At 36.7% G+C, this 26,553-nt stretch overlaps 1 protein-coding gene across 8 annotated transcripts in view; it reads right to left on the bottom strand.

Annotated features, from left to right (window-relative positions):
- RBMS3 (RNA binding motif single stranded interacting protein 3) overlaps positions 1-26,553 on the bottom strand; it is a 1,181,733-nt gene that overhangs the window by 197,122 nt on the left and 958,058 nt on the right. For all 8 annotated transcript variants that reach the window (XM_054595674.1, XM_054595672.1, XM_054595670.1 and 5 more), the window contains one exon: positions 14,514-14,593. In XM_054595674.1, coding sequence (XP_054451649.1) covers positions 14,514-14,593 — 80 coding nt within the window. The remainder of the gene's footprint in view (positions 1-14,513; positions 14,594-26,553) is intronic.

The following is a 26,553-nucleotide window of genomic DNA, read 5'->3' on the forward strand; positions in this document are numbered from 1 at the left end:
AGAACAGAGATATTTCCTGGCTCTAACTGTATCCCCCCCTCCCTTGCTTTACTGAGATATAACCGACATATAGTATTGTGTAAGTTTAAGGTGTCAATGTGTCGATTTGATACCTGTATATACTGCAAAATGAATACTGCCATGGCATTAACTAGCACTCCTTCTAACTACACCTTTTAGGAGATATTGGTGTCAAAACTAAAATTGAAGTAATCACATACAAAGAGTAACAAGAGAAATGCTCTATAGTCACACAAAAAGGAAATAAAAAAATATGTAGAAAGTGGAAATGTATAAATCCTGAAATTAAAATAGGAAACAAAAAGATAGAACTTTTCTTCTCTGCAGAAGCCAAAAGAATGTAAAATAACTCTACTGAATCCAGGACAAATATGTTTCTGCGCAAAACTGAACTAAGGCAGCAAGAGATTAACAATGTAGGTAAAACAGCTTAATGAAAATTTTTGGAGCAAACAGGTGACAAGGGTCAAGAGGAGAAGCTCTTGGTGCTATTGGTAAAGGACTTCATTAAGCTGTTAGAGGAAAAGGGTATAAATATTTATTTGAACAACAGTTCAAATCAATGTAAAGACTAATGAATCCATTCTGCTGATGGCATGGGGCATTGCAGCCCCAGGAACTACAAGGACAGCACCCGCAGGAAGTTTTAGGAAAGGGGAAACCTTCGTGAAGACTGGAATTGAGTTCTCAAAGAATTTTAATTAGGAAAAAAATGTATGTCTAAATGCTAGTGTAGCATTAATTGTAACAACCAACAGGATGTTTGCTGTTCCAAAACATTTATTTTATATATTTTTTGCTTCTTTTAATTTCCATAGGCCATTTTTTTTAATCTAAAGAAAGGAGCAAGAGAAAGAATGTGAAATGGAAATATAACTTTTATGTGAAAGAAAAGAATTTTGTGCTTTTGATCATTGTCTTCCATCCTAAAGAAAGCTTTTGAGATTTAAATATTTTAGAATTTCCAAAGGGAAACATAATATGCAGAATATTTCTATACGGAATCATCGTATTTGATGGTAGCTGCATTTGCTTTATAAGCATTTACTAATTGAATGCATTATTAGGAGAGATTAAGACAGTATTAAGAAATCACACTGGAATAATGTGCTCAACTACTTTTAATTCATTTCAGTCTGTCTATATTACGCATCTCCTATGTTCAATTGCTTGGCATTGGAGGGGGTATGGGATTAAAAAAAAAGACATAATTCTGCCATCCACTGGGATAAGATAAGTATATTGCAACTGCCATGCAAAACTACATGTCACAAATAGACACCCTGTACAGGAGAAAACAGTTCAATGTGATGCACAGAGAGTTAAGAGTAGAGGAGTTAGGAATCAGGAAAATCTGCATTAAAAAATGATGTATTGATATTTGAGAAAGATTTCTTTGAGAGGGGGTATTAGAAAGGGATACTGGGTCCAGTGAACTGGAAGTGCAAGGATCTGCCAAGAATTCAGTACCAGAAATTTGAGATCATGCATTTTTTTTTTAATATTAATGACCTTCTGCATTACCACGGCCATCTTGGTCCTAGAAGAAGGATGACCTGTGTTTATGAATCTGGGAGTCACCAGTGCCAATTTCAGGTAATATTTATCTGATTCTATACTCCTTCTAGTCATCCCAGAAAACTATCAAGCTCCAATCTGGACAGTTTGAATTAATTGGACACCTTCCTAGAATGAGATGTGGCAATTGCGTGCATTAGCATAGTCCTTACCCAGTTATAATGGAGGAACATCTTATACAGTCCATGTCCCAGGTGATGCCCATCAATGATTATACCTCAGAGGCTTCAACTGTTAAATTATATTTCCAGCCCAGAGAGTAGATGCTAATGAAATGATTCTCATAATGCTAATAAATACTACTAATAACAGTAATAGCTATCATTTCCTGCCAGAAATTTTGTAGCGCTCTACACAATCTCTCAGCTAATTTTAGCAAGACTTTTGTATTGGAGATACTATAAACATGTAATGGAAATATTAAGTTCCACAAGTAACCTGCCAAGAGCCTAAATAATTTGCCCCAGTTCAAAAGTAAAGAAGAGAAAGAGTCAAACTCAAACCAGTATCCATCTGCCCCCATGGAGGCATATAGATTATGTTCTTCCCCCAATTAAGTTCATGAAGGGAAAAGGTCCCAGCCACGAAGCTCCATACAGAGCTCATCATGAACTGAGTGGATGCTGCTCTTTAGCATCCTATAGATGCGGCAAAGATGCAGAACACTTGTTCTTGGGATGAGAGAAATGAAGTGACTGTCAAAGAGTATAAACAAATGTTAAGTTGTGTCCTTTCAAAATAAATTCCAGGAGAAATTTAACCTTAAATTCTTTCACTTATTTCATGGATTCATTACATTAAAACTAAACCAGTTGCTAAGAATGACTAGAAAATTACTTTCCTTAATGATCTTTCATATTAGATTAAGAGGCAATAAGCTTAAGTAAACCATGATTTGGGGACTCCACAACTGGAGACTTTACCATTTTGGAAAATTAAAAATAAATGATTTTATGTGAATATTAATAGTACAGAGTTCAATTAGTTTACACATTAGTGTTTATATTATTACTGTTATATTAGAATTGTTATTTACTACAACTAGCAAGCCTGGAAGGCTATATTTAAGATGTGTCCACATGGCGAATAGTGCTCCATGGTGCAGTCCAGCTATAATATGAGCACTGTATGAAGTTAGTCGTCACCCAAAGAGATGACGCACAACAGTTCTTATAATGATAACAGAACTCTCACGTCCTATGTGTGGTTAGGTTCTCATATATTAATATTAAATTATCCCTAAATTCTGGCAGACTCACACTTACGTGCCACTCACAAATTATATACAGTTCCATTCCCGCAGTGCCAGCACATCACACATGCTGCGTGTATACATGGTTTCAGGCAAATATTCATGTGTTCTTTCAAACCAAATATTATCTTCTAACATAATGCAAATATTCAGAAAAATAACCATTACCTCTGCTTTTGAAAAACAAAACATTCATTATAGATTAAGTTATGATTTTTTCAAATAAAAAAAGAATACTAGTGTAACTCATTTAATAGAAGTGCATTTCTTAATTCTGTTTAAAACAGCCTTTAGAACACATCTTGGTTTTCAAAATAAAATCAGAAAAATGAGAGAACATTTTAAATTTCATCTTTATCCTGGTTATATTTCTTTTTCTTTTCTAGTTCTGAGAAGATGAAATGGTTTGAATTTTAAGTTTTACTCTAAGTCAGAGGCATTCAAAATGTTGTTATTTTGTGTTTGATTTATTGAAGATGACAAAAAGCTTTTGTTGACATAGGTTATATCTATTAATATTTATAATTTTAAAGAATTAAGCTGAGAAATCCCAAGACGTTTCCTTATTTATTTTTAAAACAGCAATAATAAACCTATTTATTACATGATAACATAAGTGAGGCATTTTTATAAAAAATATTTTTAAAGGCAAGAGTGGCTTTGTTTTATATTTATGTAAATCTCTAATTTCTCACTTCCTAGAAGATATCTGGGTTCTCATATTTGCTTCTGCATTTAATCTGTTGTAACATCAGTTAGCCTCTGGGGAACTCCACTCCACACTCATGAGAGAATCAGAGTGAAAAAGGCAAAAACTCTGTCAGTATTTTGAAAATATTTGGACCTTGAAGACCACCAGAAAAGATCTCGAAGACCTCACAGGTCTCTGGACCACCATTTGACTCACATACCATGCCATTTTACAGCAGTTGCCCATATAATTATGTTAGTTTTATTATTTGAATTCAATGCTTTTGTATTTTTAAAATAATTTTTATATTGAAACCCCAATATCTGATATATCAGTACAATTTTGAATCCACTGAATTGACATTTATCAAGACATATTATGATTAACTAAATCATGCTGCCAACCAGTGACCTTCTCATCATAGGACACATGATCATGACTTATCTACTCTTACAAATGTCTTACAAATAATCAAACTGTCTAAGAATTTTACAGAGAAGCCTGTTACCTATCAACAACTGTTATCTTAGAGTAATCCTAGTGTGTTTATCTACAGGGAGTTTGGGAAGCAGTGGAAAGAATATAGGTCATTCTCAGGTGTTCTCATCATCAGAAAAGAATGGGGATATAGAAACTTCCACACCTGTCAACGACTGTTTAAGAACTGCCCCAAACCAGGGAATCTAACTTCCTAGGCACTTCTAATTCTCCCTGCCCATAGGTAGACCAGGCTCCAGCAGCCTGGGGCCAGTCACCTAGAAAGAGAGTTGTAGGCACTGGCTGATGGAAGTAAGGCAAGCATCTGGGGAGCTCTAACGTCTACTCTAATACCAAACAGCTAGAAATCAATTTAAAACACTGAGCCAGTTTACCTTAGGACTTTTCATGGACTCAACTAGTACAACTATTTGGAAAAAAAAAAATGTCTGATCCGAAATAAGTCCTACTCTCAGATCAAGGAAAAATGGCTGTTTTCATATTTACAGCCCCCTAATCTTGCTATTGGTTTGAATTAATATTTGATGCATTGGGGTTAGTAATGATGTGATCTGAGATCTAAGGTTCCACCTCCAAAGACTTTCCTTTTAGATGTTCAATAGTTTTCCATTCTAACATATCCTTAAGAGACGGTATAAAAAAACTGTAGTCAACATAATTAACAAGAGGTTATTTATTTTCCTATTTAACATACAAGAAACCCAGTGGTTCAAAGGTTAATAATAGGAGAAATTAAGAAAACTCTCCATATCCTGTTTAGTAACGTAATTTAGAAATAGTTCAGATGATATTAGGTTGAAAAAAGTTCTATACCAGTGTATTAGTTTTCCATTGCTGCTGTAAGAAATTGACAAACTTTAGGGACATAAAATTACACAGATTTACTATCTTATACTTCTGTAGAGCAGAGGTCCAACACAGATTACATTGGGCTAACACTGTGATATAAATAGGACTGAGCTCCTTCCCAGAGGCTTTCAGGAGATTCCAATTTCTTGCCTCTTTCAGCTCTCCAGGGCCAGCAATGGTGAGTCAAGTCTTTCCCAAAAGCATCACTAGTCTCCTCTTCTGCTCTTCTTCTCCACTTTTAAGGACCCTTGTGATTACATTGGGTCCATTTGGATAATTCAGAATAATGTCCCTATTTTAAGGTCAGTTTATTAGCAACCTTAATTTCAAGTGCAACGATAACTCCTCTTTACCATGTAAACGAATTTATAGGCAGTGGGAATTGGACTAAAGCCAGGGGGCGAAAGACAAATACCATATGATCTCACCTATAAGCGGAACCTAACCAACAATGCAAAGAAGCAAGGCAAATATGACCAGCAACACTGAAAGGAAAAGAAATCAATAGAGACAAGAGGGAAGGGGGGGGGGGGCAGGGAAAGGGAAGGGAAGGGGAAAGTCAAGGAACATATAGCAAGGACTCATGGACAAAACCAAAGAGGAAGAGCTGAGGGAGGGAAGGTGGGAGGGGGCAAGGGAAAGAGGGGGGGGAAGGCAGAGACAAATGTATTTAAAAAGTAAATAAATTAATTAAAAAAAAAAATCTTTGGAGTAGGGGAGCGTTTTTCTGCTTATTACCAATAGATATTTACTGATTTAACATATAATTGTCAGTACTCTTCTGTGACATGTATTGAGTTAGATACTTTAAACATAAAACAAATAGCAAGGTGCAATTCTTACATTCAAAGAGTTTGTAAGCTAATTGTTTAAAAGTAGGAAAAAATCAAAATCAAAATTTTTTTTAGGGAAATGTCAATGTAATGGGACAAAAGTATCTTGGAAATATTTAAAGTTAAAAAATTGATCATAAATATGCCAATTTCCTATTTTTTTTCCTGTACTGAAAAGCAACTACAATTATAGCAAACTAATTGATTAATTATTCATAGGCTTAAACAAGAAATCAGAGGAAACAGTTATAAGATAAGCAAATGATGGCTGGTTCAGAGCTTGCCTAATGAGCGTTTTCATTAACATTCCTTTTAAAATAGTTTCTTAAAATTTGCAGATTTTTCATTCTGAAAAAATGAGATCACAAAGAATTGTGTGCTTGGCAGGCTTCTTGACAATTATTGGAGAGAGTGGCAAGTGTTTCATTCAGGATACCACACATTGATCCCAGAATTGGCTAGAATGTGTTTTAAATCAATTCTAACAAATGAGATCCTGGATTTGGAAATTCACTAAGCACTTAATTATTCAAAGCTTGGTTTCCATGGCTTGTGTCTTAATTGGTCTTAAGCCACTCAACCCTCTTTGCTTGTTAATAGGCTCATTCGGGACAGACACTAAATGGTTTACTCATTAGTGGTGCTGACTCAAGGCAAAGCCCAGCATTGTCTTCAAAGTAACACTGAGGTTTTATCATTTATTTTGCAAGGTTTTACTGTAAAATCTTCAATGCATAAATTTTTGAAGACCTGAAGATAGTTACTATATTAGAAATAATAGATGAGGGTGGCTCTTCATTCCGGAAACATACAGGAGACCTCCCTGCCCTCTTATCTGCTTCATAAAAGTATGACCGCATACAAAAAAAAAAAAAAGGGTACTCCAGATGAATTTTGCTACTACTCATTGATGCTTCTACATAATTATAGAAAATATATGGCTCACAAAGCATATTAACTAAATTATATTAATTAAACACTATAGATTTTATTATATTATTATACTAGGAACAATAAGCCATTGTAGTACTTCCTCTAGACAGGAAGAAGCAACATTATGCCAAAAAAGGGCAAAAGCATAGACCAAGAAAATCACTTTTCTGTCTATTCTCAAGATATTCACATTTTGGGAGGAAAAAAAAGGAAAAAGTGGTTATTTAGATCAAGTGGCAAAACTTAATATCTAGACATTATTTCAGTATAAATTGGGCTAGACCACTGGACATGTCAGAATGTAGAACTTTTCCTTGGGCCAAGAATGAGTTATTTAAAGAAATAACAATCAGACTGCCAGCATAACTCTTGGAAAACAGTCTTGAATATAATGAAGCATTTAACAAGTAACTAGAATCTTTCTCTATCAAATTATTCCTTTTTCTTGTGAATATTTGGTTTCCTCTCTTTCCATATATTTAGATATATAATGAGATTTTTTTTTCAAATTTTAAGAAAAGATTTCTCTCAATGTTTATCTCCAAGGTTGTCGAGGCTTGCTTAGCGGAAGCTGTGTGGGAAATACCCCACACACCACGAGGCATTTCATTAAAAGCAAATAGGAGTATGAAGTTCATTCAATTCATGGAATTGTGCATCAACTCCAAAAAATGTTTATTGAGAATTTATGTTGAGCTAAGTAATACCCCTTGAAGCAACAAAAAAGAAATCAACTCTGGTTTCAATGATTCAGAATCAAAAAAATAAACAAAAAATTACTCCAGCCCTGTTCGCATTCCCTGACCTGCTCCTATGAAGATTAGAGCTTTAGACAAAAGCAAGGGAAGTGTGAGATTAAACAAGGAAGTTGACAGTATTTGTTGAAAAGCTTTCTAATCAGAAGCCTATGATTTTTCAACAAAAGATCATCTCTGTTTCACTTCAGCCAACTATAGGAAATGTCCACCACTCTCCATTTATCTGAAACAAAACCTCAGACATTCCTTTCCCTGTGACCTTCATTTTCTATGCCCACACCTCCCCTTCACTTTGCTGGCATTATGCCTATTTCCTAGCTCCTAATTCCATTTCCATTTTCTTCCACCCATCCACCACAGTCAGCCATGTCTCTGCTCCTTATCTTCTTCCATACTTCTCTTGTTAAATGTAAATCCTGTCTACCATCTGTTTACTACCACTTATATTTGCCTTTATCAATCCTAATATGTGGCTCATAAGTGCTGCTGTAAAAAAAGAAAAACAACAAAAAAACAACCAAAAACTCCATGAAAACAATATATTTGGTCCAGTGTTCATTTCACTATTTCAGCTGGTCTACCTTCCCTTGTAGACAGCAGTTTTAAATCGAAAGGTAGTTCCCCACCACCATTCCTGAAGCACCTGCTTTAATTTGAGTTCCTCAAAATCAGAGCCTGGAATGAGGTAGATTAATTGGGAGCTGACGTCAGAAAGAAGACATGATGGAAAAAGAAAAGAAAGGTGGGGAAGAAAGAGAAGCCAATTAAAAAAAAAGTATCTCATTGAACTTGTTATCACTACTGGCAACCCCTCCTAAGGAATCCTGTAGAAGGTAACTCAGAATTACCCCGCCCGATGACAAGAGGCCCGATCTTATGCATTGACTCACACTTTGACTGAGGGTTGTCTCAGGGAGTGATAACTTCACCGAAGTTTGTAGAAAATGTATGTCAGGTTGAGGGAGATTTTATAGATTTTGCCCTGAGGTAGAGAAGTGGAGGGAATCTGGGGATGCTCGAGACTGGACCCTTTAAGGGCATATGGAGACTGCCCATCTCATCTGCAGCTGTAATCAGAGGTGAGAGGAGGGCAGGTGTCACTGGGAACAAAACCCACTCCAACCATTTCTAATCTGCTGAAGAGGTTCCCTTGGATCTTTGATATCTGGCTTCTCAATATCCAGATTTAAAATGTAATCATCTCTTCCTCTTTCCTCCTTATCTAATCAGTTACCCACTCACACTGTGTTTACCATCACAGTATCAGGTGTGTGAGACTATCAGAAGGCTGAAAAATGACTGATCAAGTCCCCGTCCATAGAATTCCACAGACTCTAAGACCAGTGACCACAAAGTTGTCAGGCTGCTTCATAAAGTTCGCTGATAATATTCCAACAGTGTTTCATCATGAAGAACTATGTGTTTAGTACATAGAAATAATCTAGACGGCATCCCCAATATTATGGATGGGAGGCTTCAGAGAAGGTAGCTCCTAAGTATTGCAAAAGTCCTCTTAACGAGAAATCTGAACTGATACCTCATTAGGGACTGTGGTGTTTGCAAAGTTTATTATGTAAACAATGTTTTAGTTTCACAAAAATGAACAACTCAGCATTAGACAGTGCTTCTCCTCAGTAGAACCATAAAGGAACATTTTGCTAAACTGTATCATAATATTTTTGTATTTGCTGTTTCTTACTCAGCTAATGTTCTGTTTGTGGACTTAATTGACTGATATTGGGCTGGCCAAGAAATCTGTATGGTTTCTTCCATAAAATAAAAAACACTTATTTTTTCATTTCCACCAGTAGCTTTATTGATTTGGATATTTTGAGGATGTCAGCTATGTCCTGCATGGTATAATGTTAATTGTTCTCAGTTAATCTCTAGATTTTATCACTATCAACTTCAATTGGTCTGCCTGACCATGGAGCATCATCCAGTGAGAAATCTCCAGAATGAAACTTTGCAAACCACTTTTTTGACATGTTTGTTCAGTCACAACACCTTCTCCATGCACTGTGCAAATCATTTTTTTTTTTTTGCATTTCAGTTGCATTTTTATCTTTCTTGAAACAATAAAGCATAATATGCCAAAAATGTTGAATATTTTCCTCCATCTTCAATATTAAAATGGCTACGCAAAAATTCACCAATTCTAATGTTTTTTAAAAATGTATACTGATATGACAGTTGTCACAATATGATCTAACAAAATTGTTTCAAATAAAGTTAAAGACAATTATGTGCTACTAGAGCCACCTTAGGGAAAAAACAAACTTTTTTGGCCAACCCAATAACATGGAAGAAACTGGTTGTGAGGGTCTGCAACATTTTCCACTGATAAACATTTATACATCAATTGCTCAAATATTCAGAATTTTGAACCATATCTCTTATCATACATTTTATTTAAGTACATTGTTGACATTTTACTCTAGGGGACATTTTCTTTAAAAGTTATCAGATTTTAAATATTTTTCCTCATATGCTCCCATGATATGTACATACATAACCACAAATATATACATTTCTTATTTATATAAATACACAATAGTAAAAGTATGTCAAAGCACCAAAAAGGTACACAGTTTCATATTACTTATTAGAAAAATATGATTCTTCTGGCACTTAAATAACTTGTCTAAATTTCTGTTGACCACAAGATTTGTTAAAATTTTAAAAATCCCCAAATGTGCTGAGCTTTCTCTTACCCTTCCCTACTTCTTGGAGTTCATTTGGGATTAGAAATAAGTATCTGAAGAATAAGAAAATTATACTAAAGGGAGTTTATTTCCATTTTCTTCTGGAAAGACTGCTCTACAAATAGGAATACGTGCTTAAAGGCAAAAGTCTAGTTTGAGAGAAAAACGTGATTTATTTTTCTACAAACTAGCCTGCACGTTCTATTCATCAATACATGTCCTTACATGTGGAGGCCTTTTCCGCACAGTGCATCACTCTGCTCTGGGGGCTCTTTGAAAGTGAGCCTTTTCAAGTTCATGCCCTACAGATCCCTGAAGTGTCTGGGAACCTACCCTTTGCTTTTGGTTTGAAAATGGAACACTTTAGGGCTGCACAACATTGCTGAGCAATTCATTATGGGACAAGGGAATGTCTGGGGTTAGGCAGGCAAGCAACTAATGATCCTTCATTTTGCCCAGAAAACATCAAGATCGATATGTAGGACATGGAACATTTATGGAACACTATGTTTTCGTTTCCCTCTAGGGAAGGGTGAGAATGCTGGGTGATCTCTTTTCTGAGGATAGCCACAATGATTGACGCTGTTTAATACACATCTTGTCATCTTCTTTCCACCTACTAATAGCCACACAGCCACCTGACCTTTGTTAATATCCTGTACTATATATAGCAGAATTCAAATAATTTGATTTTTGACAGGTATATTTAGCTTCATTGATTGAGGTAACCAAAATCTAGGATAACATTGTAAATCAAAGTGAACAGAGCTAGTTCTGAGAGGCTCTAATAGGTATTAATGATTCATGATGTATTCATTAAAATTAGATCTTTTATGAACTAATAGGAGGAACCCAGAGGAAAAAAGTATGAGTCAAAAGAAATATCTATACAGTTTTCTCCCACTCACACGTTCTGTCAGAAAAGAAAACTAAACACTATCCTGAAATCTATTTAATGAGTGAGTAAATTATTCCTAGAACAATGCAAATCATAAGAGAGGCAGCAACATAAATGTGGTTCATGTTACATGTCCTTGCAAATATCCTTAACTATGATGTTTTTAGAATTTTAAATTCAGACCAATGTCAAAAATTTGGGGTTTATGTGATTTTTGTTGTTGTTGTTCTTTTATAGAAATGACACAGTAAGGGACTGGGAAACTAGATGGTCTTCTTAGGGAAAAAAAATTAACTTTGCATTTCCTATAAGAGGAATCATTGTCAAAAGTGACAGGAGCCAAAATGTCATTATATTTGTTCAACGCCATGTGCTCATTTCCCCAAGTCATTCCTGAATAGAGAAGTAAAGAATGCAATTTCAGTATCAATTGTTCTCTATTTGTTTAAAGTAAGGTTAAAAGAAGATAATTGACTTAACATGTAATCTTTTAACAGCTTTTTTAGAGCCTGAGAAGCTCATGTCCTTATTGGGGCACTGTGGGTCCCTCAATCACACAACGGTAAAGCATTATAGTGAAACCATTAATCAAAGTTCTATAAAACCACAAACTTCTGATTTCAAAGATGCCAAATCTTGATAATGTGGAAGACTGAGATTTTTGAACAATTCGTTGAATTCTATTTTAGATGTAGGTAGATCGGATCAACTATATTTGGCTTTAATTAGTATACCCAGAAGCAAGGACAGTGTTTCTAAAGCTGTACTAGTAGTGATAAAGTTAGGAAATTGGTCACTTTTTAGGAAAATTTCAAAGCAATGGCTTTCGATTTGATTTCAGCACTCATAGTGACATCCTACTCAGTCTTCAAGATGGAATAGAGAATTGGATTAACATAGTTTCTGTATATAAGATTTCAACCATCTACAACAAATAATCAATGAGGACAAATAAAGGCAAACAGCATACACCTAAATGTTATTGTACCTGACTTAACTTTCTAATGTACCCAATGAGGGTATTTAACTCCTCTATCGTCCAAAATACCCACATCTTGCATTGTCCTGTTTTATTCCACATCAAATTTAAATAGCAAAGATTAAGTATCTCCTGCAAATCTTTATTAAAATCTATTTGACTTTCAATGCATAAATAAGCAAATTTAAGTAGCAATTATGATTAATATGGTATATTTAATCTATTAATGTTGAGTGCACAAATCAGAAGCATAAAGTTATATCTCCTAAAAGAGTTTTATAATTGTGAACAATTATTTTGTCTCTCCTGTTCCCATGAGATAAAAGTAAGTGAGAAACTCATAACCAAGTTCTTGCTATTCACAATGTTTCCATTGGGTGTAGCTATGATATTAGATAGGTTGATATGAGAGCCTGCATATTCAGGAAGAATGCCCAGATATTTGGGGGTTTTTAGTGACTCTCTTTGTCTTTAGCATTAAATTGTCTTAGTCAGCTATATGTTTTATGGGGAAAACAAATAACACAGCTTCAAATCAATCAAGTCAAGAAGTATTTCCATGTCTTTTTTTGAAAAAGAAGAAACCAAAAAAACTGAGACATGTATTAAAACTTGAACAATGATTTCTATATAATTTGCTCAATTCTTAATTTTTTATATAGCCATCTAATGCACACTTAATTTGAATGTCTTCTATACAGATAGGCATCTGTTGGATAAAATGGGATAAATATGGGGAAAATCCTTTAACAACACAATTCCTTTATTCAACAATGGGTCTGAGCAGAGTGTCTTAAAGTGCTTTTTCTGCTAAAATAAATAAAAATGAGAAATATGTCTCCTAAAATGCAAGGGCAGCTTGCATGCTGAGATGTAAATTGCTAACTCTTTTCTTAACAACACCATATGTCTCCAATAGGATGGAACTACAGTCAGTTCTCAAGAGAATGTTATGCATGGACGCTAACCAAATCGGGTCACAGGCTTTACTGTGGGTTGACTCTGACTAACCAGAGTTGCTGTTTTGGATTTTCCAGATCATCCATGTTTTGGTCTAAAGAGCTCTTCTATCCTGACATCCTCCCCAAACCAACCAATTCATAAAAGAACCCAGATTCGTCCACAAAAATATTTCTTTCTGTTCAAACTTCCTCTTGTATAAAACTCAATATTATTTTAGGGAATTGAGATGCTCAACTCCTGAACATTTTTACCATAGACTTTAAATAATACACAGACTACATAGCAAACAATATAAAAATACAGCTGAAAAGGCCAAAAGAAAAATATTGTACAGCTGAAGAAGTCACATTATTCCCCTGAGAATCACGAAAAACAAAAAAAGAATAAACCAGCACACATTAGTCAGGTAGTTCTTTATACACTCGTTGCAATTCTTTTTTAGCAACTCAGTCAATCTTTAATGTTTTTATGGATAAGTAAGATATATTCTTAAATGTATTCACTTACTATTAAATACTTTCCATATATCCTACTACTAGACTAATATCAAATTAAGGCAGGCATTTCTAGCTTAAGCTTTGACACATGTGCTATATTCAATTTTGTATGCTGAGTGTAATTTTTTTTTTTAAATAATTCTTAATAGCGTAAAGCTATATTATCTTATGATGTATGGACTTAAGAATTTTGCTTTGGATAGAACCAGAGACATGGAAATAAAGAACGAACTGACAGTGACCAGAGGGGAGGGGGAAGAGGATAGTGGGGGAAGCAGGGGAAGGGACAAGCCAAGGCACGTGAATAGAGGACTCAGGGGCACAGACAGCGGGGCGGGGACTGACTGTGGGAGCGGGGGGCGGGGGGGGAGGGGCGGGGGGGAGCACAGGGGAAAAAGCAGGATGACTGCGACTGAACAAAAATTTTAAAAAATAATTTTGCTTTAGGAAATGCAAAATTCTTAAATAAGGGGCGGTCTAGATTGGTGCTCCTCAAACTCTCTCTGACGAATGGATAATTTCAATAATTTTTTTCAATATTTCAGAAACTGATATTTTTGTAAAATATGAATTTAGGCACCCAGATTTGATGACAATGTCAAAGTGCTGTACGAGTTTCTAAATGCTTACTCTTACCGTCTGCACTCTTGTCATGGACTGGTGAGATATGTTTAAACACTGGCATCTACCTGTGGACTCTACTGTGCACATCACTGTTCAGATATTTTATAGATTAGAAATCGAGAAGCCAATATCAATGAAGGAGTCATAAACTTCCTTCACTTCAAGTGTCTTGTTAACTATTCTTTGCTATGATTACCTCTAATTCACTTTAGGGAATGAGCAGCAGAGATTCAAAAGAAAGGCCAGAGAGGAATCGCCAAAAAGTTTTTGGTGTTTTTGACAAGGATGAGTTACTACCTAGTATTAAAAATTATACATTTATAAATGCAAACTTTTTCCTCCCAGTGACCCACCAAGGGCCTTACCATGTACTCATTGCAATCGTCACAATAAGCCGAGACACTCTTGGGTGATTACTTAATGGTCTGCCTTACCTGGGATGCCAGGTGGTGTTTTCAGATATTTTCCATTAAAATGTTGAATTACCACTTCACATTTTTCAGTAGACTCCATTCTGGAAAAAAGAAATAAACAGGGGATCATATACTTTTCACAAATTAGTGCATAGTCAGGAAAATGAATAAACTTCAAAAAGGAAATAGAAAAGCCATGGAAAAGCTTGATTTAAGAATTTTACCAGAATTCTTGACCATGAGCACCTGGACCAGACCAAGGGAACACCACAAGCACAACACTGCCGTCACTTTTGTGGATGGTTCTGTACTGAGTCCCACCCGGAGGCAATACTGAGGTGTAATCTTACGTAATCTACACAACAATGCATGGCAATTAAAAGTGCTCTGTAAATACCCATTAAATTTCTGAGTTGGCAAATGTGAAAGGTATAGTGTCTTTGTTATTGCTTTTCATATTGGTGAGGGTGCTGAGGCTTGGAGAGGTGAACCGCATTGCCAATAAGGGGCAGAGTTGGGGTTTCAGCTTAAGTACTGATGAATAAGTAGTGCTGCTGTTAGCATCATGACACGTTCATTAAAAACCCACTCGTTTTTAATAAATGATACAAAAGAGAATTACTTGGAGTCTCAAATGTGAGAAAATGGAAATACACAAACCTTAGGTCCTGAACTTTCTTAGTTTTAAGTTTTGGGCAATCTATTATTTTATACTAGATATCAATGTTCCTAAACTGGATTTCTCATGCCAAGGTTTGTCATCTCACATAAAAGCTAATGAATGATCATTTTGAGCTATACAGTCATAATTTCAATATTGGCAGTATTGCCATATCCTAAGCAGACTAGTAGCCACAACATTTTAAAGATAATTAACTATATCTAGGCTATATTAATTTATAAAATTGGATGAGAAACATAAAAATTAGTGGGTTTGTTCTGATTAAAGGAAATGAAGTCCCACACTTAATTAATAACACATTAGAGACAAAATTAAGTTTAAGAAACAGAACACATATACATGAAAAAAATATGAAATGTGTAAAATGTGTCTAAAAGGCAAAGTATAATTTAAATTTTCTGCTGTGTTGTTCGTATGAGTTTGCTTGGAACGGAGCCCTTTGACACATGTTGTGAAACATTCCTATATCTAAATCTTATGTGCATTTTCAGGATCATATTATATAACCATGTCGGAGGGGCTACAAGATAAGGAAAGATATGCAAACAAATGCCAAATAAGTTTTACATTCATTACAGCTCTAGGAATTGAAATATGAGAGGAATTCCAGAAGCCAGGAGAACATGGAGAAGAGGGAACAGAAGGCCAGAAGGGCCCTTGAGAAAGTAATTGCGGCAGGAGCCGCGCTGAGCAGCCAAGAGGGCCTGTGTCCTTTTAGATGGGGTAGAATGAGCAGATGACTGAGGCTGGAGGGAAAGATTCACTTGGGGAAACTTTTGAAGAAAAGTTGAGAGATGCAGACAGGGCAATCTGAATGATAATATTAAAAAACCTGAAGTTGGGCCCTAGCTGGTGTGACTCAGTGGCCAGCCTGTGAACCAAAGTGTCCTCTGTTCAATTCTCAGTTAGGGCACTTGCCTGGGTTGCAGGCCAGGTCCCCAGTAGGGGGCGTGCAAGAGATAACTACACATTGATGTTTCTGTTCCTCTCTTTCTCCCTCCCTTCTCCCCTCTCTAAAAATAAATAAATACAATCTTCTAAAAAAAGTTATTAAAAAACCTGAAGTTGGTATCAGGGGCACGTTCCATTTATGGGACTATCATTATTTTCACTGATAATTTTCAAAATGTATTTTCTGAAAGATATTCACTCCTGTGAGGCATTTTATGTATTGATATACATGACAAATCCCTTCCTATCAGTCAGGATGGGCTATTTGGGCACAAGACCCGGGCAGGACTGCAGAGCCACACACTTAGAACAAGCCTGCACTTGGTTTACAACTCCATTGTCAACATCTTAAAATTGTTAATAATTTCCCAACAAGGGGACACTCATTTTTATATTTTACTGAGTTTCCAAAATTACATAGCTTACCCTGCTATGACAAGAAAGTTCAGGGAACTAATCTGGCATGAATTCACTCATCAGATGGCCCAATGGAACCACATAAGTGTTATTTTGAAAAACATCTGAAGAACGAATCAATTTTATGTCCAAATGGAAAAAAAAAAGAAACCCTTTAAGCTTAATAACACACAATTTTAAAATACAAAAATATAAAAACAAAGACAGCACTTCGCTCACTGCTTAATCACAATGTCTCCCAAATCAGAAGATATTTGGATTAGGAATACAAGGTGAATCTTTAGGAGTAGCTAAGTACAATTTTCCTAACTTCCCTAAGTTTTCTTTCTGGTAGAATCTTTTACAGTAAGTCTTCTAACTTTTTTTTAAGAGCAGGAAACTTTTATTTCTAGGAAAAAAAGAATTCTGACTCTGTTCTTTCTTCTCACACGATCTCCTATCCATTGTCTCTTAGGGAAAATAACCTTCCCTTCTAGCAGAGACATGAATGGGAGAGGAAATGTAAGCCCTAATTACTACAGATGTTACTTTATGGAATTTTTATTCCAGGAGAGCTACAGAATGAATAGCTTATGCCCCAGAGTCCCCCTGTTCAAGCTCTCTCTGGGTACTCATCCAGATAAAAAGCAGTTAAGAATCTAAAACTTGCTTGCAAGAGTCCTACAAATCAAATCCTTTCTCTTTTCCTTAAAAATGACATGGAATCCTAAATAAAGACCACACTAGATGTGGATAGTGTGTGTATCTCTGTGTGTGTGTCTGTGCTTCTTGATTCTACATATTATGTTTTAGGGAATCCAGAGAAAGCTAAAGAAGAACATCAAGTGGCCAACACACTTGACTCACCTAAAATATTTTTGCTCTGGTCTGAAAGGCTCGAGTCTTCCCTTCTGAATTCTATACACGATTATCTTTTCTTAAAACTGTTTCCCAGCCATATCAAGCCGGATGGGGGCTGTTTTACGAACACAAGGACTATGGCAGTGCGGATTGTTCACTTTAGCTTCATTCAGATTTAACTAAGTGAATGTCTTCAGTGAGTCTTTAGAGACTCTCGTTTTTGAAAGAATAAATGCAATAAAAGCCTGTTTTCTATAGCTGCCGGCGCTTAGTGTCAAACCGTGTTATGCTGCACCACCCAGCAGTGACAATTTCATTTTAATACACGGGACACATTTTAACAAGGCAAAACAATCCCAGCAAAGACGGCAATATAGGAGCCACCAAGGGGAAAGTTTCAGTGTTTCTCATGCATTTTATGTGGGAACAGAACAAAAGTGAGATCCACCGAACTCTGGGTGTGGGGGTGGGGAGTGAAATAGACTGCATTTGAATAGCTACCTCGGAAGAATGTGCCCATTTTCTTCTCAAGTTTCACAATTAACTGCTTTGAAATGCTAGCTCAAGCTATCTGCAATCTGGCACACGCTTCAGTTGAAACTGACACTAGCATTATCAAGTGGGTCTGAAAAGGCAGCACGCCAGACAAAGCTGCCTTTACATGTCCCTTTCAGATGGGCCACTGAATCACTACAACTGAATCTATTCTTCCTAGCTGGGACCTGAACCCCCTCACGTCCCTCCGAACAGCTTGCATGCCAGGCCAACCATTCACCCGATGATACATTAATTAGGTTCTTACAAGGCTCTAATCATTGTATAAAGCTTAGGGGTTTTCTGTTAGGTCTGATGTTTAAATATAAACACACATTAAAGGTCCTTTTGACATTCTTTCTTGTCTCGGTGCCTAGGAACCTGGCTTCATTATTCAATACGCACCACAGAATTGGGATTTTTTTTTTTTTTTACTTTTTTTTCAACAACTAAGAAGAGGAGCTAGTTTCACAGCCAATACAATTCCCACAGGCAAATGACATCAGATGAGAGCCTGATCCAATATTAGTAGAATGTTCTGGGTCAGATTTTTACATGCAGAGGGAAAAGAATTTTGCAAAACCATTTGCAGTCACCACCTACCTCACCCCAGTAGAGAATCTCTCCGTGTATGACCTTAAAGCAGTAAGCATTATTAACCACGTATTTTTTAAAAATCTGCCATGTCACTTATTATGGTTAATGAGAGGTTTCCACTATTGTGAAATTTTTGTGGTTTTGCAATCACAGGCTCTGTACAAATAACTGGCAACTTCGAAACATCCCACACTGCAAGCCAGCCATCCTTTATTTCTGGTAAGATTTACGCAAAGGGTCAACATTAAAAGATTTTTTAGAATACTAAAATATGTACTCCTGACATCTCGAAAACAAATTATGTCATTTACTTCTTAACCCACTGTAGCAGAACAAATAACAGTGAATCTCAGGAACAAAGATGAGAGGGTGAGCTGAATTTCCTTCTTAGTTTTTGCAACATGTTTTAGGATCCAACTGTCACAGATGCCGAAGAGTGAAGCAGAGTGGCCTCCCTTCCCTGTCCCTTTGCTGAAAACCAGATATTTGGGTGGTGTTTTGCTCAGCATTACAAAACAATCCTCTTAGGAAACAGAACCTCGGATAATAATTGACTAACGAAAATCCACTTCTGAGTTTTGGAATCACATAAATTCAGGATTAGGAATAGCTTCCGATATTAACTTCTACATTATACAGATGAAGAAACTAACATCAGGAGGCTGTGCTTGGCTTCCCCAAAAACTAGTTAGTGGATTAGCCTGGGACAGAACATTTGTCTCCTGACTTTCAATACAGGTGGCTTATTTGGAAGAGACGGGAGTCCACTGTGGTCTCATGTCATCCCGTGTGATTTCCAGTGTTGCTCTTCTTTAATCTGTTCTGAAGCTGGATGGGTCCTGGTAACTCCATTTTTATCCAGCCACCACTGAGTAGAGTAGTTGGTCTAAAAAAATGGAGATATCTCTTATATGACATGCCTGAAGGGCACTTCCCCTCTCTGGTATTCATTCCAAAAACATGCACATAATATGGATCCTATCACGAAAAACAAATCAGACAAACCCCAATCTGGGGTCATTCTTCAGAACACCTGGCTGGTAGTACTCAGAAAAAATGAAGAAAGTCTGAGAAATTGTCACAGACCAGAGCAGACTCATAAGACAAGACAACTAAATGCAAAATGGTACCTTGGATTGGATCCTGGAACAGAAGGGGGATATCAATGAAAAAAGTTGGTGAAATTCAAATGAACTCTGGAATTTAGTTAATAGTGATATCCCGATGTCAGTTTCTTTCTCTTTTTCTTTCTTTCTTTCTTTTCCTTCCTTCCTTCCTTCCTTCCTTCCTTCCTTCCTTCCTTCCTTCCTTCCTTCCTTCCTTCCTTTCTTTCTTTCTTTCTTTCTTTCTTTCTTTCTTTCTTTCTTTCTTTCTTTCTTTCTTTCTTTCTTTCTTTCTCTCGATAAATATTCCATGGTAATGTAAAGTGTTAAGAAAAAGTGCAACTCGGTGTGAGGTATATGAGAACTCTGTATTATCTTTGTAACTTTTCCGTAAAACCAAACTTCTTCCAAAATATAAGGCTAATTTAAAAATGTCTGTACATTAAAATTATCAGGAAACTATTTTTAAAAATACCAATGTCTGGGCCTTAGCCCAGGAGAGTCTGACTTAATTGCTTTGGCATGGAGTCTAGGCACATATTTTTCAAAGCTACCCAGGTGATTCCAGTGTGCAGCCACGGTTGAAAACCACTGTACTAGAGATCTATGTCAGGTGTCCCAAACTGGAAACTGTGGGCTAAGTCCAGCCTTTAGGTATGTTTTGTTTGGACTGCAAAGAGTTTTTGGAAAATTTGAAATAATTGTCAAAATTTAAAGTTGGGAGACTTCATATAAAAATTTGAATTTCTGATTCCTATTAAAAATTAGATGATTTGATCCATGTTTTTGGTATGGCAAGGATTGTATAATAAAAATAAATTTGGTTTTTGTTCTGGTCCCTGGCACAGAACTCCTAAAACCTTTGGAATTTCTTGATAATAAGAATGTTTTTTGTTATTCATAATGAGCCCCCTTTGACCGTACATTGAGTTTGTGTTAATGAGATGACTTGAGTTGGGGCCCCCATATCATTTCAGGATGAGGCCAGTCACCAAGACCAAGCAATCAGAGAGCTGGAGCTTTCAACCCCGGCCTCCCACCTCTGGAGGGCCTAGAAAGGGGCTAGAGATTGATCTCTATCACTAATGGCCACTAATTTAATCAGTCATGCTTGTGTAATGAAATCTCCATAGAAACCACTGATTGACAGGTTTGTGGAGCTTGTGGGTTGGTTAACACATTGATTTTCTGGCAGGGCAGTACACCTAAAGAGGGTAGGGAAGCTCTCAGCCATCCTCATACCTTCCTTGCCCTACGGACCTCTTTTGGCTGCTCCTGGGTTGTATCCTTTATAATATGCTGGTATACATAAGTGTTTTTGTGAGTTCTCTCTGTTGCTCTAGGGAATTATCAGACCTGCGGAGGGTCACGGGGATCCCTGAATTTGTAGTTGGCCTGGTAGAAGTGTTGGTAGCCTAGGGACAGTCCTGTGGGACTGCGCCCTTAAACCTGGAGTTAGATGATAACTCTGAGTAGTGTCAGGATTGAATTGAATCCTCGACTCCCAGTTATTGTCAGAGAATTGGAGAATTACTGTGAAAAATGACGCATACTTGGTACCAGGATGAAGACATCACAGCAACTATGGACTAGAGCTGAGTAGCTGTTTTCTCTAAACAGAGCCAGCCTGCTATCATTCCAACCAACCTGTATCAGTTGTCAATCCTAAAGCAATGTAAATGCTAGTTATTGCTGAACTTGAACTTTTTTTTTTTTATTTTTGTGGGTTTCTTTAATAATAGAGTCAATAGGAAAAAAACAGCTATTTTCCACGTGTACTTGTGTTTTCTGTTTGGCCCCCTCTATGTCTTCTCTGCTCTGTCCTCTGTCCTAAAGAAGTGATCCTTCTATGGGCCGTATCGTTTTGGCTTCCTTTTCTGATGGCACTTCATTGGGTTCAGCCACTGGGGACTTCATGGGGGTAAAGAGAATTGTGAGCATTTCTTCCTCATTCTCTCTCTGCTTTGGTACTTGTCTCTCTGGCAGGAGGTGTACCCCTCTCTCTCTATAGCTCATCCAGGCAGCTCCTCTTCCAAGGCTCTGGGTTGAACTGGGCCCTGGGAACACTAACCATTTTGCCTTCTGCTCTTCTGGTAGTAAAGGCTTCTTCCTGCTGTTTATCTCTGGGTATCTTCATATTCCTTTGTCAGTCCCTTAATACTGTCCACACTTCTCTAAATATTCCTTTAGTCTAGTCTCTTTAGTTGAATCCTTTAGGGTAAAATTCTGTTTGCAGCCCACATTCCGATGGCTACACATTAAAACCATCATTAATCAAGAAACAATGTTATCCTGGAGGCTGTGTGTTTCAAGAAGAACTTAAGAAGGGAAAAAAAAAAAAGTTTTCTTACTCTCTCAGAGGACCACTTCTCTTATTTAAATTACTGCCTACCTCCAATTGACACCCTTGTCTAGATACATCATAAACTAAATTTGTCTTTTAACCATAAAGTCATGTTTTCCAAAGGAATTTTGGTATAGAAATGGAAGAAAATTAAATTTAAAAAATTAAAGCTGAGATAAAGAAAGAAATCAATGAGTGCAGTATGCTTAGGTTTAGAGAAATCCTGCCATTAAAGGCACTGGACTACATTATCACTTTTAATCAGTCCCTTTGAGCTGCAATCATATTCCATTCCTAGATATTATTTTTGATTACGTCTCTCTTCTTTCCTCTATAACAACTTCGCCTTTCTTCTGTTTCCCAAATATGTGAACTTGGCCTCACCATAGATTTTCTCTTCCCTTTTTCCTTCGCCAGTGATGCTCTCTTCACTCATCAGCCACATAGAGCCACTCTCCTAGATGGTTCCTTTTCATCATTTGCATCTCAGTTTAAATGCTCCCTCCTCAGGGGACTTTCCTGTCCCTGAACTCCAGCCTCTCATTCTGCAGTATTCTTTATTGCACCCCTACCTTTTATTCTGTCTTTATGATACTTTAATTCTCTGCTGTTTTATTATTTGTTTAGTTGCACGCTTTATTTGTCTCCTCAATGCAGTCCAATATCCATCCCTGAAAGTAGATATTTATCTTTTGTGTATTCTTCTGAATTTACTGCATCTAGAATAATTACTACCATGTTAATAGTGCTCAAGACATATTTATTAGATAACTGAATAAATAGATGAATGAATCCATTTTACATATCAGGAAAGGAGTCTCAGAGAAGTTAAGTAACAAGAACACAGAGAGGAGGCAAAGAACTAAGACACAAGCTAGGTTACTTCTGACTCACAAACTCATGTTCATAACCACACAGATATAGAATATAAATGGGTTGATTCAACTCACAGAAAACTAAGAATGTAGGAAAGATACTAAACCAAACAGACCCACACTTGTAGCCCAAGTGATATGTCCAAGTCTGTCCCTTTATTGGCTGGAAGCTAACAGCCCACCTCAAATGCACACAGCCTTTGGATGGCCAAGGAGTCTCTGTCCTGGTTTGTACTTAGAGCAGGTAGAGAGCAAAATCTTACAGGCCCTGAGCACACTGAATGGCCACCACTTCCAATCTGGAGGTAACAGTGTTCTCCCATTTCAGTTTCCCATGGGTGAGTCATATTCAGAGCTCTCCTCCCATTCCACAGAGGCAGTCTTTGGAATCTGGTCATTTCAACTTTGTAATTATAAAACAGTAAAGTATACGTTTTCCCTTTTTAAATTTTTACAAAGGTATGTAGAAAGAAAGAATTGAGTCCAGGAGATTTCAGAATAGTAGATTATTGGATGCAATGTCATTCATGTGCTTGGTTGATGGGTCAGGGTTTTGAAAACTAGGGCTCTGAAAATATGAAAATGAAGGCAGAAAGTTCTGCTTTCTGTACCCATGATCAGGTCTTTGTGATGGTAAAGGAAAGATGTCCGAAGAGGCAATGAGAAGAAACAGATGAAGGTGAACAAAGTGACACATAAATGGAAGATGAAGAAGCTGGAAGCTGGACCAGGATTTGACTCTACAGTGGCTCACTTCTGCTGCCAATTGGGAGAGGACTTATATCACTGAATGGAATAGCAGCCCTCATTCTCTTCAGTCTCGGCAAACACAATTGTAACCTGTTTCTGGGCAAACGCAGCTGTACTTTGCATATTACTAATCACTAAGTTTACATTTTAGAGATTTTCTTTGCTCACATTTGATTGCCTGGTCTCATGTATGTGAGATAGTAATGCCAAAAGAATTGCCAAAACAGCAAGGGATTGTTAACACAAATATGAACTTCACATAGTTATGATCAAAACACTTTCCAAACAATGAAAACACAGTTTGATAGGCTAAATGGTCATTTTAAAGGAGCACATATTTGTTTTAAAAAGCAGCTTTGGCATTTGCTCTATCATTTTTAAAATCCTTATATTTTCATTATATTGATTCTGAATCAGAGTTCTCATTATAGGGAGCAAGAAGCTTGGGCAATAAAAGGCAAATCAGTCAAATTTTAATAATATCCAAAGCTAATAAATACAAAAATATTCTTAATCTGATATTTATATTGATTGTTAATAATCAGGCTGATATTTGTCTGCCTGTAACCATGAATCATTTTTTTACTTTGTGAAAAGAACTGAAATTTCTGAAAAACTTGCTTATTAGGTCAAGAGAAATGGGGTACAGGGCTTCCTCTGTGTTAAAAGTCATTCAAACAAAGCTCCATGAGAATCAAATTAAAAGTACTGGAGAGGGGCGGAAAATACTACAAATACAAAGGTCTCTGTGCTCAGCAGTCTCTCACGCTCTTTAGCTCACCAGGGGACAGTAAATGCATTTCTTAAAGAGGTTCTATGTTCCCAGATGTTGAAGCTGGATTAGTTGTGAATGCTCACCCCCCATTCCTTCTCTACTTTGGGTCATTCTTTACCAGCCTCTCATAACACTCTTTCAATGTGATTTTTGTTAGACAAACGGTCTCATGTTTCTGGGAATGGGAAATGGATAACATGAACACACAGCCCCGTCCCTCCAGACTGGGGCTGATTTATGCTCTGATCCTCACCCTCGAAGGCAAGGTAGTACGTTGGCACCCGCTAGCTCGGCAGCAGTGGGTCTGACTGTCTCACTGTCAGCATTCCCACCATAAACTTCTGTTTTTAGAGGTTTATGACTTGGCTATAAAATGCTGCCTAGAGGGGGGTGGGTCTTACAAAATTGGTTTAAGTTACAAGAGAGTTAAAAACATAAAAAATAAAAATAAAATGTCTGTAATTTCAGACACTATCTAGTGCTCCTGGAACTTTGAAAAGCCTGTAATTGTGCTGTCTGTGTTTCCTACTGGCATCCAAATCAGTGCTTTGATGTTCAGTGTTTTAAATATAAAATGAAGACACTACCTTTACTTTGAAGAGATGGTTATCAAAGAAGATTAATGTATAGCTTTTGGGAAAGATAATAGTGTAGGGTTTTCTTTCTAGTCAAAACAATTTGAGGATCTCTTACACATGAATCAAGGACCACATCTGGTGGTTAGAAGTGACCAATGGTAATATTCAAAATGAAGGCTGATGAAAAAAATTATTCAGGTTTCATGAACTGAGGTAATCATCAATTCAAGAGATATGTACAATTTCCTAGCACAATTATAGGCTAGCTCTTCTCTCAATTGAATAAGTATATTATTTTCATAATGTCTTTGACAACGTAAACTTTTAGAGGAAGAAATAATTCACAAATCAATAATAGTTGGGCTGATGCTACTGTAGTTTTCTGTACTGTTTCAGAATTGTTCTTTCATGAAATGCCATCTCCCTGCACATTTGTATAGCCAAAACCAAATAAACAAACAAAAAACTTAACGTTATTCCATTTGTTCATTATCCAGAATTTAGAGGGGATCAATTATGTGCCAAACTCCATTCTAGGTTCTAGGAAAGATATAGGGCCTGGTCCCTACCCCTGAGGATAGAAACAGAGACCACTTTATGATGAGCACACTTTGAGAAAGTGAGACAGTGTGATAGGGGCATCAACAGGAATGAACGCCATCTAGAAAAATCTCTAAAAATGAGGCCCAGCGATCTTGAGTTTTTACAGACCTTCCAAATGACTCTGAGAACATTATGCACTAAGGCGATGTTTCTCAAATTTTAGGGAGCATAAGAGACACCAGAAGTGCTTGTTAGAATACATTGCTGCTCTCTACCTCACCCTCATCATTGCTGATTCAGTAGTTCTAAGGTGGGGTTCAAAAATGAGCATTTCTGCAATTTCCCAGGTGATGCTGCTGTCCTGGAAACTATACTTTGAGAACCACTGTCTCAAAGCATATGCACTATCCTTGGAAGAATTTGTAAAGTAGTGACTCAAAACATTTCTGTTGTGGTTCAGAAGGTGAGCTCCTGTTAAGAAAGGCTGAGTGGGAAAAAAGGTGAGCTTTTAAAAAGCAGGAAAGTTGTGCAAGAGTTAATTTGTGAATGATCAAGTTAGTTAAAGCAGTAGCCACAAGTGTTTGAGAAAATGCAGAACAAATCTGTGTGAGGAAGTAGGAATTTGAGCAGATATATTTACATACGCAATAGCCACAATTATTTTCTCACTCCATCAGATTGGTAAAGTGGAGCCCTGCTCCTTAGAATTTCATATCTAAGACAACAGAGAATGAAATACTTATTCTTGTCGTTTCCTGGCTTCTTACAGGACAGGGAAATTCGGATTTTCTTTTGACTTCTTAGGCATAAAAAAAAAATAATTGGCTTGATTTGAACCTACAATTTCTTTTACAATCCACATGCCGTTTTCTAAAACTGGAAAATGCATGATTTAGAGTACAGAGACCTAAGTTTCAGTACTGGAATGCTACCAATAATTCATATTCAAAGCTCAAAGTTTTAAATATCATTGCTTGGAGTTCAGTCATTCAGAAACTTTATAGAAAGGTAATTATGCAATCTACAACACCATTCACCCACCCATCCATCCAACGATAATTAAAAAAAATGA

The sequence above is a fragment of the Pteronotus mesoamericanus genome, unplaced genomic scaffold (assembly GCF_021234165.1).
Source record: "Pteronotus mesoamericanus isolate MK-2021 breed Mesoamerican mustached bat unplaced genomic scaffold, CSHL_Meso_final scaffold_54, whole genome shotgun sequence".
Taxonomy (NCBI): Eukaryota; Metazoa; Chordata; class Mammalia; order Chiroptera; family Mormoopidae; genus Pteronotus; species Pteronotus mesoamericanus.